This window comes from Canis lupus, chromosome 19 (genome assembly GCF_003254725.2).
Source record: "Canis lupus dingo isolate Sandy chromosome 19, ASM325472v2, whole genome shotgun sequence".
In the NCBI taxonomy this organism is placed as follows: domain Eukaryota; kingdom Metazoa; phylum Chordata; class Mammalia; order Carnivora; family Canidae; genus Canis; species Canis lupus.
The window spans coordinates 3,833,356-3,850,450 of record NC_064261.1 but is presented as its reverse complement, the minus strand read 5'-3'; the positions used below and the strand labels follow the sequence as shown (position 1 = coordinate 3,850,450).

The 17,095-nt window shown below is 35.6% G+C and overlaps 1 protein-coding gene across 22 annotated transcripts in view; it reads right to left on the bottom strand.

The window, feature by feature from the left end:
• Positions 1-230: 230 nt before the first annotated feature.
• Positions 231-17,095, bottom strand: part of ELF2 (E74 like ETS transcription factor 2) — a 99,673-nt gene continuing 82,808 nt past the window's right edge. For 5 of the 22 annotated variants that reach the window (XM_035702098.2, XM_025462250.3, XM_025462249.3 and 2 more), the window contains 7 exons: positions 12,372-12,503; positions 10,716-10,889; positions 8,103-8,141; positions 7,647-7,733; positions 4,190-4,382; positions 2,822-3,166; positions 231-2,428 (listed from right to left, as the gene is read on the bottom strand). In XM_035702098.2, the coding sequence (XP_035557991.1) occupies positions 1,801-2,428; positions 2,822-3,166; positions 4,190-4,382; positions 7,647-7,733; positions 8,103-8,141; positions 10,716-10,889; positions 12,372-12,503 (1,598 nt within the window). In that variant the 3' untranslated portion in view covers positions 231-1,800. Of the gene's footprint in view, positions 2,429-2,821; positions 3,167-4,189; positions 4,383-7,646; positions 7,734-8,102; positions 8,142-10,715; positions 10,890-12,371; positions 12,504-12,791; positions 12,863-17,095 lie in introns of those variants that run through there. The other 17 variants (XM_049097205.1, XM_035702104.2, XM_025462261.3 and 14 more) reach the window with 9 other exon arrangements.

Sequence of the window (17,095 nt, the reverse complement as noted above, 5' to 3'; positions counted from 1 at the left end):
AAGCGCCAGAGAAAACTGAAATAAATATTTAGGAAATGTTTTAAAAGTAGGTAGAATTTGAACTTAATTCCCAAATGGGATAAGAATGGAGTTTTTCTTTGAGCTTTTATTGAAAAGTACCATCAGGTATGTTTATGGAAAAGACAACAAGTACAGAGGGTGCTGTCATAAAAAAAATTTTTGTCGACCTAAGTATTAGTATCTGATCAAATGCACAACTGAAGGCCACAAAACATTAAGTATCAGTTTATTTAATTTCTAAAAGATGTAAAAATAGACAACTTTTCTTTGTAGTAGAAAGAGCATTAAGATGTAGAGTCACAGGCCCTAATTTGGTGTGAAATTAGGAAGTTCATGTAATCCCTCCGGTACCTCCATTTGCTAAATTTGTAAAAGGGCTAGGGTATTACTTGATCTTCTTAACGTAACTGGTCTGATTTGAAATACAAATTCTTTAAGTGTGGCCAACATTAAAATAATAAACTCATTATGGTAAATAGAACATTATAGTTCATGATAGAAAATAAGTGGCAACATGCAGATATTTGCCAGATATTGATGTAATGGAACAAAACAGAAGGAAAATTTCTTCACACAGTAGGGAAGGAGAAATAAGACTTCTTAACTAAAACGGTGTCTCTATACTACTTTTGAGTATTGTTATAAATACCAGAGACCAAAACACAACATAAATTTCGTTTCTATATTTCAGAAAACCTACTTGAATACACTTTGAAACAAGAGTACAACAAAATAGAATATACTTCAAATGTTGAATATACAAACTATTATAGTTCAAATCTGAACACTGGTACTTTCCCTCTTAAACTTTAACTAAAAAAAAAAAAAAAAAAAGGAAGGAAAACAAAAACAAACGAAAACACCAGGTATTAGAGCTACCTGACAAAAATTCATGCTGAGCCTGAACGTCCAAGTGACAGAAGAACTGAAACTGATATGTCTGCACAGATGCCAGGGCTAAGTGAGTGACACAGGCAGGTTACAGCAAAAGGCCAGAGCCAACTGTTAATTTGTCCACAATTAAGAAACTGACAGACTTAAAACTACCATATAAAATGTTACATGTAAATTCTATAACAATACTGTGCTAGGTACAAGATTTTTAAATTTTTTCTTTTAATAAAAAAGCTTTACACAAACAAGCCATTAGCTTATTTCAATAAAGAAAACTGAAAATTAGTCTAAGGCCTTTGTTTTAAATCAGCTTAAGCTATATGATATAAAAAAAAATCGCACTAGATCTTTTTTGCTATCCTCTTTCTGAAAAGCTTTTGGATCCATTTTCAATTCACATTCTAAAATACCTATATTAGCAGTCTTCACATAGCACCAGTTAAGTGAGTTCTGTGTGAACACAGTAATAATTGCTGGTATGCATATAAAATGCATCAAAAATTGCTATATGTAACAACGAGATCACCCATCCCAACCCCTCCCCACTGAAAACTATAGAACCTCTTACAGAATGTTAGTGTTCCAAGTCTTAGTGTAACTTGCTATTGTAGTGAGTTGCTTGGTCCCTTTCAATCCTCCTCCTCCTCGTCGACAGGATTCAGTTGTTTCCTACTGTAAGAGGCAGTTTTCTGTCAGCATCTCCGTATGTACGTTCATTTCCCACTGAAACATGGGATAGGTAATTTATTTCCAGTAAGTCTGATTGTTTTCTTATATGCATTAAAAATGTTTTAAAGTCTTTTGACTTTTCTTGATGACCTCCCTTGGGAACATTTATGTTAGTACTCCCACTAACAGTCTAAAGCCCACGGCAGAGCTGCTCTTTCATTTCTCACATGTCACCAGTCCTTCCGTTTTCATAGTTACAGGAAGGGCAATAGCAGAAGGCGCACTGACAACCACTACGTGGGTCACTGTCTTATTTCCATCTGCCGGTTTTTCTTCTTGTACCAGCTGCAAAGTTTTCACGTCATGTTCTTGCTTTTTTGCCACCGCTTCTGATTTTACCTCTGGCCCTTTTATGACCGCACTGATAACTCGCGGGGGAGTCTGGCCAGATGCCTGTTGGGTAGGCACTGATAGTCTCATTACAGGTGTACCGTGGGCTATTGAAACAGGGGTAAGTGCTCTCACAGCCAGCGGGGTTCCGACAATGTTAATGCTTCCTGACCCAGTCAGATTTGACTTTGTCTGCAGTTGACACTGTGCAAGTTGTGTAGCTGGGATGGTGATAATTTTGGCAGGCTGCATGGTGATTTTGTCTCCATTTTCAGAAGAGGCTGGCATCACAGTAGGGATTGTCTGAATAACTACCTTTGGAGAGGTTGCTGTTGTGGGACTAGTGCTGGTTATCAATGGTGCACCTGCATTAACTGACTGAACTGCCACAGTCGAGATTTTCTGACCCAACGATGTCATTACAACAGGTACTTGCATTGCCACACGAACTGTCCTGGTAGATTCAAAAAAGTTGATTTAATGTTAAACAATAGGTTTTTTGAGCAAAAAGATGATGCAAATCTAATGTACAGAAGGAATGTTCCCAAATTTTACAGGTATATGACCATTTAGAATATGAAACATGAAATATATTTTTAAAATGCTGCCCACATTAAGTTCCATCTGTAAAACCATAAAAAACCAATTCAAGTTAGTTGAGACCTCTACTTTAACAAAATAAAATACATTTAAAAGATGAAGCACTTTTTTTTTTTTAAACATCAAGCACTTTTCAAAGTCTTGACGACAGTAGATTCTTAAGCTGCTAACGGTAAAAAAGGAACATAATCGTTTTTTGCTAAAGAACTTGCTGAGAAATAAACACAAGTAGTTTTCCTTCACTGACCTTGGAGCTGTTGTTGCTGACACAGATGCGGTGGTAGTAGGACACCTGGATGGAGTATCATGACCAGGGGAAGTGATATTCACAACTCTAGCTACACCTTTCTCTGCTCTGGAGCAGTTTAGAGATGAGTTTTTGCCACCACGAACAGAAGCTGCTTTCAGGAGACTCTCTGCAGACAGTGATACTCGTTCTAATGACTTTTCATCAGTAGCTGCTGCTAAATCTTCATTACAAGTTTCACTTTTGTCATCATCTATGACCACTATGTTTTTGGGCATATCCTTGAACTGATAGACAAGCCTCTGTCCTTCGACCTTTGCAAGAATACCCCTTTGGTAATAATACCTGTAACGGAGACAGTACTAAATGAGTCAAGTGTATTGTATTTTACACACACACACCGCCCAAAAAAAAAAACCCACCATGTAGAAACATTCGCTTATTCCTGTTAGAGATGAGAAGGAGCTCTTATTGGCTGGGTTGTTTTAAAAGGCTAAGAATCTGGCTAGGAATGCAGGTGGAACCTAGTACCAAAGGTCCTTTAAAACTTTAGGTCTATAAAGTAGCTAAAAGTTCTCTTTCTTAAAGGAAATAATTCAAACTAAATACTGAATATTTTATTGTATTTTACAGCATCAGCAAAAATTCAACTCTGATTTACACAGGTTATAAGAATAATCTGGCATTATATAGAAAAATTAAGCTGTGCTTAAACAGGTAAATCTGGGGATCCCTGGGTGGCGCAGCGGTTTGGCGCCTGCCTTTGGCCCAGGGCGCGATCCTGGAGACCCGGGATCGAATCCCACATCGGGCTCCTGGTGCATGGAGCCTGCTTCTCCCTCTGCCTGTGTCTCTGCCTCTCTCTCTCTGTGTGATTTAAAAAAAAAAAAAAAAAAAAACAGGTAAATCTGTGGGACACGTGAATACTGTCCTATATATAAACTGTGTCCATTTACAAACATCCCTAATTAGAAGCCATCTACACTGCAGTTTTGTGGGTTTCTCAAAAACTGACAAAACTTCAGAGAAATATTCCTATTAAGATAAATCCACAAGAACTGAAAAGCTGTATTGGAAACTATTATTTCATCTGGGTTTAATTTTCTTAAAGGCCTTCCAACTTCTTGATTAAGGAACAGTCAGTCCTAAGTGTTAAGACACATTTTTCCAATGATGGCTGAGATTTCAGACATCTAGACCAAAATCTTTATCTCCATCTACCTCCAAGTCCAAGAACTCCTCTAGAATATCCCCCAAAATTCAAAGTTAGAAAAAGGTTAGGTTTTTAGAGCTTTTCTATTAAACAATTAATAGATAATACAGAGGCAAGTAGGTTTTGTTTAAAAATTCATTTCCTTGTATTCCTACCTCAGAGCTCGTCCCATAGTTTCATAGTTCATATCTGGCTTGTTCTTATGCTTTCCCCAAAGTTTAGAGACGGCCTTTGAATCCACAAGCTTGAATATGCCTTTTTCTCTCTGGGTCCACTTAATATACCGCGGACAAGTATTTTTATCCTGGAGTAGATCTAAAAGAAACTCCCACAGATAGGTTGTGTTTCCTTTGAAGAAATGAAAAGACATTGGTTAAAAATTCATTAATATAATTAAAAGCAAATATTCAGGGACACTTGGGTAGCTCAGTTAAGCATCCAACTCTTATTTTCTGCAGATCATGATCTCAGAGTTCTGAGATTGAGCCCCATGTCAGGCTCTGCACTGGGTGTGCAGCCTGCTTAAGATTCTCCCCCACCCCACCTCCACTTGTCCTCTCGCTCAACAACAACAAAAAGCAAGTATTTAACTACACTGGACAAAAATTCACTACCTAATGGTAGAACAACTATTCTAGCAGTCTGTCATTAAGTATTTGATTATATGAGCAATCATTTATACAGTATCAAAGTGTGTTGCCTAGTAAGTTTCATATACACTGTAACATAATCCTAAATATATTTGTTAGTCACTAATAGTTATGATACTAATATAATAGAGGTCCTGGATTTTGTACTATTATGCATCATCTTATCCTAAATTGAGTTCAGTAAAGGCAAGGCAAAGGCATAATGCGTGACACAAAGTGAACCTGAATTAAACAGAGTTTTCTAATTTATTAATTTACACAGATATAAACCATGAATAAAATTTGCACCAGTATGTTTGTTATATAAGCCCCAATTCCATGATCAAAATTCATCAAAAAGCACTTTATTTGCTGAAAAGACAAGCAATACACAGTGAAATCTGCAAAACTTGTAGACATCAGTCCTAGTGTCTTTAAAAGAAACCTATTTTAATTTTCTTTCAGGTTTTAAGTAATCTCCACACCCAACATGGGGCTGGAACCCCAAGATCAAGAGTCACATGTCCCACCAAATGAGATAACCAGGTACCCCAAAACATATATTTTTCTTTGATTCACCATTATGCAGGAACTCTGAAGCGTATAAATTAGTACAAATTACCCATGACTCTTTAAACAGCTTTCCATTACCCTCTGGACTACTAGTTAATTTGGATTTGATCATCAAGGAGACCTCCCACCTCTAAAAACTGGCAGGTTCTTTTTTTTATTGCTAATCTCTTTCTACTGGTCACGATGCAGACCAGCAATATATATTAGGATTTCATCATCTATATATGAACAGTTGAGTAAATACATTTGTGCTTCAGCATTAAAGTAACAAGCAACTCCTTTAACTAGTCGAGCATTCATCAAATGCTAACTATAACATTTGATCACATGACTATCCAAATCTGAAAATGAGGTATTTCTGCAGAATAACATACTTATTCATCATACACTATATGCTTAAGTGTAGTAGAGGATACAGAAAAGCATTTAAAACTTGGCCCCGGGGTGCCTGGGTGGTGGCTCAGTCGGTTAAGCATCTGCCTTTACGTTCAGGTGGTGATCCCAGAGTCCTGGGATGGAGCTTCACATCAGCAGGGAGCCTGCTTCTCCCTCTCCCAACACCCCCTGCCCACCCCCGCACCTCCCCCCCTCCTGCTTGTGCTCTCTTGCACTCTCTCAAATAAATGAAATCTTAAAAAAACAGACCAAAAAAAAAAAACCCTCAACAACACTCCTCAGGTTCTCTTTGGATACTCACTCCACCCCAGTTCCCACCCTCAAGTTAAAACTCAAAGTTCTCTATCTCATTTTAAGGAGAACAATTCAGAAAGGGAAGCCACATTTATCAGATAAGGTAGCTCATTAAGCCTATGACAGACATTATCAGCATTTAGATTGATATTTTACAGAAGAAACACTGGATCTTTTTTCCTTAAGATTTTTAAGTGCTCCTATACTCAACATGGGGCTTGAACTTACAACCCTCATGATCAAGAGTCGCATGTTCTACTGACTGAACCAGCCAGATGCCCTGTATTAGATTTTTAATTTTTAATCTTTGCATTCAACATGTTGCCTCAAGTTTGATGATACAAGACTGAAACTTTGGCAAAAACAGGTCATCACAATGTGTTTCTCCAGTGTTAAGCATAAGGTCTTTGGGTACAAGAGACCAATGATGATGGGAATTATTTAAAACACAATAAAATAACTACAGACTTACAGTTTATCTAATGTTTAATACTATTATGTAAGTTTTAAAGTTTTCAACATAAAAGACAAAACCTAAGATGTTAGAAATGTAAAATGACCAAAGACAGAAAAATATCCTAAATTTATCCTATGTTGAATTTTATTAGTTCCTGAATAAGTAACAGTTAAATGTAACTGTATTTTTTTTGTTCTAAATTTCTCGATAGACTTAATAGAACTTTTTTTTTCTCCCCTAGAGATTTAATTTTTGATTTAATTATTTAAGAGTAGATATAAGACCATCTGTTGAGGATAGAATAAACCTGAATATATTAATCCAAAATCTATCTATTAAATATTAGTCTAAAAACATTCACAGAAATGATAAATTCTGATTATCAGAACATACCTAAAACCACGATTAAAACACTACCTTAAATCATCTAACAAACTAAGAGTGCAGAATGTGGGAGGTTTGTCATTAATTTGGTTTTAATGAAAATAAAATAAATTCTAAAGCCAAAATATGGTAAGGTTTTTTTTTTTCTGATTCCTGGTATGACTGAAATTGGTTGACTAGGAGATTGAATTCAACTTGCCTTGAGAATTCTTGCATTACTTCTATCAGTGAAAAAATTAGGTATTAGAAATAACTCTTAGTTATAAACCTACCCCCCTTCAATTCCAAGTGGCTCTATGTGAAGAGGAGTGCTATTATACACACGTACCTCCCTTAAGAACAATGGCTCTTAAGAAGGCTGTGCATCAGTCTGCATTTTTATTTATTTATTTATTTATGTATTTATTTACTTATTTATGTATGTATTCATTTATTTATTTATTTTTAAAGATTTTGTTTATTCACAAGAGACGCAGGCAGAGGGAGAAACAGGCTCCCTTTGGGAGCCCGATGTGGGACTTGATCCCAGGGCCCAGGGATCACGACCAGAGCCAAAGGCAGATGCTCAACCACTGGGCCACCCGGCCATCCCCAGACTGCATGTTAGATGGCCTTTTCCAAACACAAATGCCTACTATCGTTTATTCCCCTGCAGTGTATCTATGACTATAGAATCTCAGTGGGGTAGGAACTGGGAAAAAGCTCCCGAGGCAATGCTCATATATATCTCTGATTAAGGATACTACTACTACCAAAGACAGTACTTCACCTGTACATGTACTGGAAATAATGGTCTTCACAAACTTTCTTACAAATGCAAAAAATGTCAACTGAAAAAAACGATCATCTCAACCTCCAAAACAGCCCTCCCCAAATTACCTTTTCCTTCTCTGGGTTTCTTCTTTATACCTAACTCAGGAGACCCATTGGAAATTGGTGACTGCTGGGTCTTTGGTTTACGGCCAACTGAAAAAATAAGATTGAAACCACACATTGAAAACAGGAAAAATAATAGAAGCATGATTAGCAGACTCTTTGATAACACATTACTCATGAAATTAGACACTAATTTGTGGATTAATATACTCAGTGTGTATACAAAAAGTTGCATTTAAAAGGAGCATTAAAAGCACTTCTGTAATTTTAGATTACAGCAGTTAGTTGGCAATAATTTCAGTGTATATGGCAAGTCAGGTGCTACCAACCTATTATTTACTCGGTCAGAGCCTCAATTTGCTAAACCTCTTCCAATAATGTATAGCAAGGGAAACAAATTCTAGAACAAAACTTTTTTCTTTTCTGTTCTACAGGATTGTTAGAAAAAGCTTTACCTACCTATTGCAGAGGATCTGATAATCTGCGAGGCCCTTTGAGCTCAAACGAGGAAAAGTAAAAAATATTATTTTAAACACTCAACTGCTCTGAGCCAATCAATTCACCAGAATTTAAGCATAAGTGTTCAAATTTCCCCACCTTGATATGCAGGTACATTATACAGATAAAAAAAAATTAATTATCTCCCATATTTAATAAGTGTGCCCTTTTATAAAACTTGACTTATTCATGAGAGACCCACAGAGAGAGGCAGAGAAGCAGGCTCCTCGCGGGGAGCCCGATGTGTGGGACTCGATCCCAGGACCCTGGCCGGGATCACACCCTGAGCCCAAGGCAGATGCTCAACCACCAAGCCATGCAGGTGTCCCAAGTGTGCCCTTCCTTTCGCTTCTCTTCACTTCTACCGTAAGGTTCTCTCAGACAGACTAGCATCCACAATGAAAGGAAAAGCAAAAGCTATAATTATACCAAAGAAGGCATAAGGCTGAAATGCCTTGTTTTCAATCCTCAGCACTGGTAAAAGAATGCTGGCTGACGAGGGGAAGCCTCCAGAAAGGCTGGGAATAGTCGAGTTTATTATAATTTGCAGATTGAGTATATTATTACTAATTTGGTGACTGTCATACATCTGGGATTTCTGATGTCACTCTGCTCTTTATTAGCAGAGTGTATTTAGAGCTAAATAAATACCTAAAAATCAAAGTGTTTTAATTTATTTCAAAATACATAGCTATTATATTCTCGGATTTCATTATGGTAACTAATCAGTAAGAAGTGTGCTTTGGCAAAAATAAATGGAAAGTTTCTCTGGTCTCCTTTATTAGAACAGAAATTAATTTCTCAATTTACAGAGTATAAATCAATCAGTGATAAGACTCAAGCAAAAAAAAACAAAAACAACAACAAAAAAATCCTTCAACTTCCTTCATCAAAACGTTAGCCCTAAAAGGCCTAATTTATTTTCATATAAAGCAGTATTTCCTAAATCATACTTCTTAAGATCTAGTTTATTCATGAGTAAGAAACAAGGTTCTACAGTCAAATTAACTTTAGAACACTGCATGTTATCTTCTCTCGCAGAATCACAACACACATTAGTATATTAGAAGCTCTAAAATTGAGTTTAAATAAAAAGTTTAAAAAGTAACCTAACTTTGCACGTCCCAAATGAACTTAAGCACAAATAAATACATAATATATGTATATTTATATATACATTATAAATAATTTCTAAATGATCATTAAGATAATCTATTTTCAAATAAATAAAATTAATATTAAATTGGCAAATCATTTCCTGGGTTATATCAGACCACATAAGCAGATCAATTTATTTATCTAGAGGTCTTGGTTCCCAGCTTTTTATGGTCTTTTTCATCTTCTTTTAAATCTAAAAATTTCCTGGGGCACATGGATGGGTCATTCAGCTAAATGTCCAACTCTGGATTTCGGCCAGGGTCCTGATTTCAGAGTCGTGAGACCAAGCCCTGCCTCGGGCATGGAGCCTGCTTGAGATTCTCTCTCTGTGTCCCCCCCACCCCCCACCCCCTAAAAAAATAAATCTAAAAATTTTCTAAATATTTTTTAATAGCTCCTATCAAATACAACCAGCCAAAGGCGATAGTGAGGAAGTAGGTAAACAGGACTATTAATATGTTTGCCTTTTTTTTTTTTTTTAAACATTTACAGCAGCAACTAATCCTTCCTTCAAAATTCTCTCGGTCATACCTCTCACAAAATACATGTAATCTCACAAAATACAGGAGGGAAGACACTCAAATCTTATTCTTCACTCTGTCCCTCACAATAACGAGCACAGACCCACCAACACCACAACAATTTGAAATACCTCTAACAAATGAAAGAAAATACCATTATTTCTAACACAAGTTTTTTTTTTTACTTTTGCCTTTGATTTCTAACATGTGAAAAAAAGATACAGAAGAAAGTGGAATTAGATGAGTACTCATTTATACAGAATTTTATTTCTTTCAAGTTTTACTTCTGATTCAGACAGGAAAAGGACCCACTTGCTGCCCATCTCCTAGTGCTGTTGGAGGTGTGAGGGGCCTTCGGCCTCACCCATCAGGATCGAGTGAGGAGAAGTTTCAGCAGGAGTCAAATAGTAAGTGGAAATGAAATGCTCTTTACCCACTGGTGAGTTTATTCCACTTAAAAGTCCTTGTTGGCAACCTTGGGTGTTTTAATTAAGACGGAAGGTACAGGGGAGAAAACAGCATTGGGCTTTTTATTATAAAGCCCACAAAAAGAGTGGGAAGATAAGATGAAAAATAGAAAAAGTTAAAAAATAAAATGTTTTTTAAAAATAACCAAGTACCCTAAAAGGATCAGAAAGCAAACAAGCAGTGAATCTCTGATCTTCCTTCTGCTTGTCCAACACAAGCAGGCAACTTTCTTTAGAGCTCAAATACTAACTCCTTTAAACAGTATGAACACCTTAACACAAAATTAAAATCTCAATTGACTGATACTTTGAGAATACCTAGGTAAAGATAACATCAATCTTAAATCTACAGCATATATTTCCTAAGTCCCCTGATGGGGGGAAAGATATTTCACCCACTTTTCTGGAAATCTGTAAATATACTCTACCTTTTTTCTTTTTCATTGGTTCATGGCTATCTGGTGATGTAGGAATAGGAGAGGTATCCATTGGTTCAGATTCTTCAGTTGACACCTCCACTACAGTTTCTGTAATGACATCTGGCCTCATAGCAGCATGGATAAATTCTGGAGTTGATACACAAGGAGGGACAAACACTTCCACTATAAAAAAAAGTTGAAATATTAAAATTTCCCACCCCCATTAGTACTTTCTCATGTGGACAATTCAATATTTAATAGAGGTGAGGTTTATTTAACAATTCATCAAAGTAGGGTAAGAGCCTGAAGTTACTTTGCTGAATATGTAATACAGTTTAAAGTATGTTAGGAAATAAATGCAAAGAAAATCACCTTGAAGGAAAATGTTAATCCCATAAGTAAGGTAGGGGTCATGAGGAATCACCCCCTTTCTTCACATTTTGACATACTTTCAAGCTTACTGTAGAAGACTTTTGAGTTATTCTGACAATTGGGAAAACATTTGGAAATAAAATAATGGAATAATAATGAGTTCTTTAACAGTCACTTTCCTTCCCACTACTGCCCACCATTATTCTCTAACTAGGTAAAACATGCACATGGTATAAAATTAAAAACATTCTTATGTGTCTCCAATGAAAAGAAAGCACTTACAGATCATTTCAAAATATGAAGAAAAGAAAAACCTGTTCATCAAAGCCCAAGGAATATCATCTTTCAGTATCTAAAATTTTATTAAATATAACAGTCCTGATGTCTTAGGTCACTAAAACAGTACATAGAGACTGCCATTTGGTGTTCTGTTAGATACAACAGTGTTGCTCCAGCTTCCTTCCAAAGTGCCTGAATAGTCATGATATGTCATTACTATTTCAATTAAGAGACAGTTAATACTGCTACTGTGGACTAATACATTGCACTCACTTCAGCAGCACATGTGCTAAAACTGGATTAATACACTGACCAATATGCCCTGATTTTCTTCTCACATCACTGAATAATACATGGCATTCCTATTCTAATTGAAAAGTACAGTTGCTCTTGGTAGTTATTATAAATCCCTCTAATAAGAAGGGCCAATATTATTGAATTAAGTGAAATTAACACTCGGGCATTAAAATTAGAGGGCAAAATGGCTCTCAAAGGCACTCTTAAGGAAAAAGAGACCAAAAGAGAAGGAAACTCTCAGCCTGAGAGAGAGTATGAGGAAATGGTGGAAGCTATCTCCTCTCTCCACCATGGAAGGTTCCCTGGAGCTACTGCCTATTTACCACTGAATACAAGATAGAAAGTAGTCACGGGACACAACTCCCCCACCCCCACCTGCCTTAAGGACTGACTACAAAGGTTATATAATTAGTACAAAATTATAAATTTACCCAGAGTTAAGGAAATAAGACATAAGGGCATAAAAAAAAAAGCAATTTAACAAACATTTATCTGTCTACGGTAGGCATTTTCTGTATCATTTATTATAAAAAAATTAAGTATTTCAAGTATGTGAGACTTGGGAACTTTGACAAAGATCATTTATTGCTGCTACAGGTATTCATGCATAATAAACCTTGAGAACAACGATAATCCCCGCGTATTTAAGAAAAACACCCATTGTAGATATGCGAAGTGATGTGACGTGTTTAATATAAAAAAGAACAAGTCACATACCAGGACTTCTTGAATCCCTCAAGCAGGTAGGAGATTCCATATGAAGCAGGGCTTCAGCAGCTTCAATTGTCTTATCTGTACAGTGTGCATTACTGCTATGAACTGATGCTTCCACTGGGGGGAAAAGAAGTTCTACTCAATTAAAAATGCACTGAATACATGACTAAATTAAAATGTATTACTCTATGAAAAACTAATTCTTGTGTGGATAACTCTAAATTAAGTCACTGACACATATCAGTCCATATAAATTATTTACAGAAATAATTTTAAAAACGAAATCACTAGTATCTATACTTTGCAAAATGGATGTTGATTATCAAGCAATGATTACTGAGAAACTTCTGAATCTTATCCAAAGGAAAACAAAGAAAGACCCTTGAAATCTGAACCCTGTATCAATTTTAGAGCAAAACTAACTTGGAGGTGGTGGGAGGATGGCTGGCGATGAACAATCCCAGGAGGTCAATGATGTATCGTGATATACATACAGCCACTGAAATCAGGGGCAGGAACTTGCAGAATCAGTCAGAAACATGCATTTCCTAAGTTAAACGAATTACTCGGATTCTTACAGACCTTCCGAGGTGAGTGCAGCAGCACAGCACCAGATACCCAGGAACTCAATTCCCAATAACCTTGTCTCTTCTTCTTCAAGACTTCACTCAATTTTTTTCTGGTTTTACCCAATAAATTTGCTTTTAAAGTGTCTATGTCTGTTTTCCTTGAAGCCTTTTTCCAATCCTGCCACCTTCTGTAACTCCCTTTTAGCACTTACCCTATGCTGTGCTGCTTGAATAACTAGTGAAAAAGTCAAGTATACAGTGATCGTTTGGCTTTTCAAGTCCAAGGTTGGGCCCTAGACTCTGCTACTTACAGGTTACCCTAGACCAGCAATTTAATTTCTTGTAAGGCTCAGTTTCCTCTTTCCCAAAACGGAGGAGTACCACTTAACCTCATACAGTTGTGAGAATTAAGTGAGGTAATACTCATAAAAAAACATGTACAATGCCTGGCAGATGGATAAGAATTCAATAGATGGTGATAATTTCTTATCATTTCTGTTAAGATTCTAAGTTTCTTGAGGTTGTGGGGGCTATCTTACTTCATCTTTATTATCTGCTACAATTCCCAATGTAGATTTTTAATACAACAGGCACGCAAGGATTTCTTTTATATATTAAGGTTAAGAACAACCCAGGGAAACTGGCCATTCAAACACAAACTTATATAAATGATATTACCTTAAAAATATTGGATATTCTACTTGGTTCTGAAACATGAATATGTAAGTTTTTAATTTGATAGATTTTTCTCAAGATGTCCTCTAAAAAGACTAAAAGGAAGTATTTGCTCTGCCTCTCTCTCTCATGAATAAATAAAATCTTTAAAAAAAAAAAAGGGGGGGGGTGGATCCCTGGGTGGCTCAGCGGTTTAGTGCCTGCCTTTGGGGCAAGGCGTGATCCTGGAGACCCCGGATCAAGTCCCAAATCGATCAAGTCCCAAATCGGGCTCCCTGCATGGAGCCTGCTTCTCCCTCTGCCTGTATCTCTGCCTTTCTCTCTCTCTCATGAATAAATAAATAAAATCTTTAAAAAAAAAAAAAAAAAAAAAAGGAAGTATCTGTACATATCTTATAAACTTTATCACAAATTCACAAGTTCTATACACTAATGATACGAATTTTTAGAAACTGCTTCCAGCAAACTTTAAATTGAAAAAGAAAATTTACTTAATCACAAAATTCACCAAATGCTAATAATAAAGCCTTAAACAGCAGTCATTTGGAGAGCATTTATTAAAAGAAAAGAAAAGAAAAAAATCCAGCGACTGTTTTACCACCTGTTGCACATCATCCACACTCTCAACCAAGGTACTGGGTCTCTCCAGTTGCTCTTTCCATTTATGGAAATCTGCTCAAAGCTAAACAGTTCCAGAGAGGCAGCCAAACCTCTAAGTAAATCTATCTTTAGGTGACCCTGCTTACTCTTATCTGCAGCTTCACTGAAGCAAAGGATTCAATCAGTCCTTCTAGCTCAACTTTAAGAAACTTAGTAAGTATAAAATATATTACCATTCTCAAGAATTTTTTTCAGTGCTTCCCACAATACTCACATATACTAAAGAACCCTGGAAAGCAAATTCTCAGGGTTTTAGATTTATTCTAGGAACTTCATTCTCTTTAAAGTCTGCTTGTGTTGCAATTTAGGTGTTGTCTTAGGTGCTATTAATAAACTATCCCGGGTAAACTAATTCCTTATGTAATTGTATTAAGACACACCCTAAAAACCTTGCCATATTAAAATAAGTGCTTCAAAGACTTGATAATACAGCAACAGAATTTTACCCAAGTTTTTAATGTTTTCAGTTATAAGCAAAATGAAGCATGCCTAACAATTACAAGTAATGGTGCCCCAGGTTTTTATGTAGTTTGAGGCCCATTCATAAAACCATGATTTCATGTTAGTCATGTCCTTGGAAATCATTTCTTAAAAAGTGCATTTTCTTGCTCCTATCTCTGACCTCAAATTCCCCTTCCCCCTAAATTCAACATATTATTTCCCAGAAATATTTTACATTTACAGAGTAAAACAGAACACATACAAACTTAAGAATGCAGTTTATTAATTCATATTTTAAATTTAGGGTGAGAATATAAAAAATGCATACGTTCTCTGTGAATATTCTCAATCAGATCTAGTACTCTATGTACAGTCAACATTTGGGTGTTGAGCATTTACCACATATGCCAGACCCTGTGTTATAAATGTGAAAGATAAATGTGAATGGATCTCTGGCCTCGTGAGGCTTGTACTAATAGTTCAAAAACATAAACAGTAGTATCAAAAACACAAATGGAAATAAAACAGTTCAAAACTAGCGAAAGGTATAAAATAATTTACTCTGTAAGCTAAGAGCTTGTTAAGTAGAGCACTGATTTTTTTTTATGCTTTCTAATTCTACTTTTTGTCATTTTTATCAAGTAACTCTGAGCACATGCGAATAAATACCTAACAGCTCATACTTAGATCAATTTACAATAGTGTACCTACCAGTTTCCAAGAATACTTCACCATTTGAAAAAGAAAGCACTTTAAAAAAATTTTTGTTATGTCAATAGCTTTTGATAATTTTTGAAAATTTTTCAATTCATTTCGTTTAACTCAGTAATTAAAATACAATTTAAACTAGAATTATGCACAATTCTTAAGGATAAACATGAATTTAACAGTGTTGTACAATCCAAGGAAGCAAATAAGCACACTATAGGCAAGGGCTGAAAAATCCTTATCTCTTACTTAAAACTTGATTTACTAGGATCTTTTTAGACCTGTGTATGAAATTAATGGGGGGGGGGGGGGGGAGCAATTCCTTTTAAAAATAGAAACAATGAAGCTAAAAGTAATCTGACAGGTATCATTTTCTACTTAAAGAGTAGTACTTGGTGTTGCTGGTCAATTCCTCTTGAAGAAATAAACGTATCAAATAAATTTCAAAAGAATTTTAACTTTAATCATAGTGCCAAAAATCAAATTTGCTCATGTCCTCCTTTACTATTGGTAAAAGTCTTCTTGTTCCATTTCCAGCTTTCTAATCAACTGGTGTTTGTATGGTAGACTATTCCAGACTCACTCAACAGCTGTTACAAAATACCAAACTTGGTAATTAAGTCTGACAAGAGACATACCTCTCAGCTTTGCAGAAGAGAATACTGGCAATGGATCTAGCTCATAACAAAGTTCTTAAAGTCAAAAATAAAAATAGCAATTAATTTGAGAGCAATGGGAAAAAATTAGAAAACCCTTCCTTAAATGATAGTAGTATGTCCCTACAAGCAAAAGACCATAAACTAATAATACAAGGTCATCCCTCAAGCAGGCAGAAGCAGGCACCTGACTTACCACAGCTTATCTTCTAATGCCCCAAGGCATAATAGGTGAGTGAAGAATACAAATGAATGTAATAAAAAGGGGAGGGGGAGAGGCAAAGGTGAAACTCTGGGACACTCCATCTTTTCTGGTTTCTCTGACTTTCTAATCAATATAGTTACAATTTAAAAGTTTAAAAGGAAAAAGGAACTAAAATTATTTTCTAAAACAGAGCTCCCTGATGAAAATACGTGAGCCACGTATAATTTTCAAATTTCCGACAGCCAGATTTTAAAAAGTGGAAACTGAAATTAATGCCTTTCCTTTAACCCAGGATAGCCAAACTATTGTCACTTCAAGATGTAATCAATATAAAAGTTTACCACAGCTTGTTAAGTTTACATTTAAAATTTTTAAAAATTAAAAATTCAGTTTTTCAGCCACAAATACAAATAGCTACTGGCTATGGTACTGAAAAGTGCAGACCAAAAAAAAAAAAAAAAAGAAAAGAAAACCAAAAAAAACAAAAAACAAAAAACAAAAACAAAACTGCAACACAGCTACTCTCAAACTTTTTTGGTCAAAAGAAACTTTCACACTCAAACTAATGAGGACCACAAAGAGATTCTGTTTATGTAAGTCCTAATTTTAGACATTATTCTATTCAATTGAAATTAAGAAGACATTAAAATATTTATCAATTCATTTAAGATAATAAACCTAACACTTTTAAGTAATTTAATGAAAAAATAGCTTTTCTATAATAAAATTAGTGAGTAGCTTTGTTGTACATTTTGGTAAATCTTTTTAATACATGGTAGAAAGCAGTTGGATTCATATTTGCTTCTTCACTGA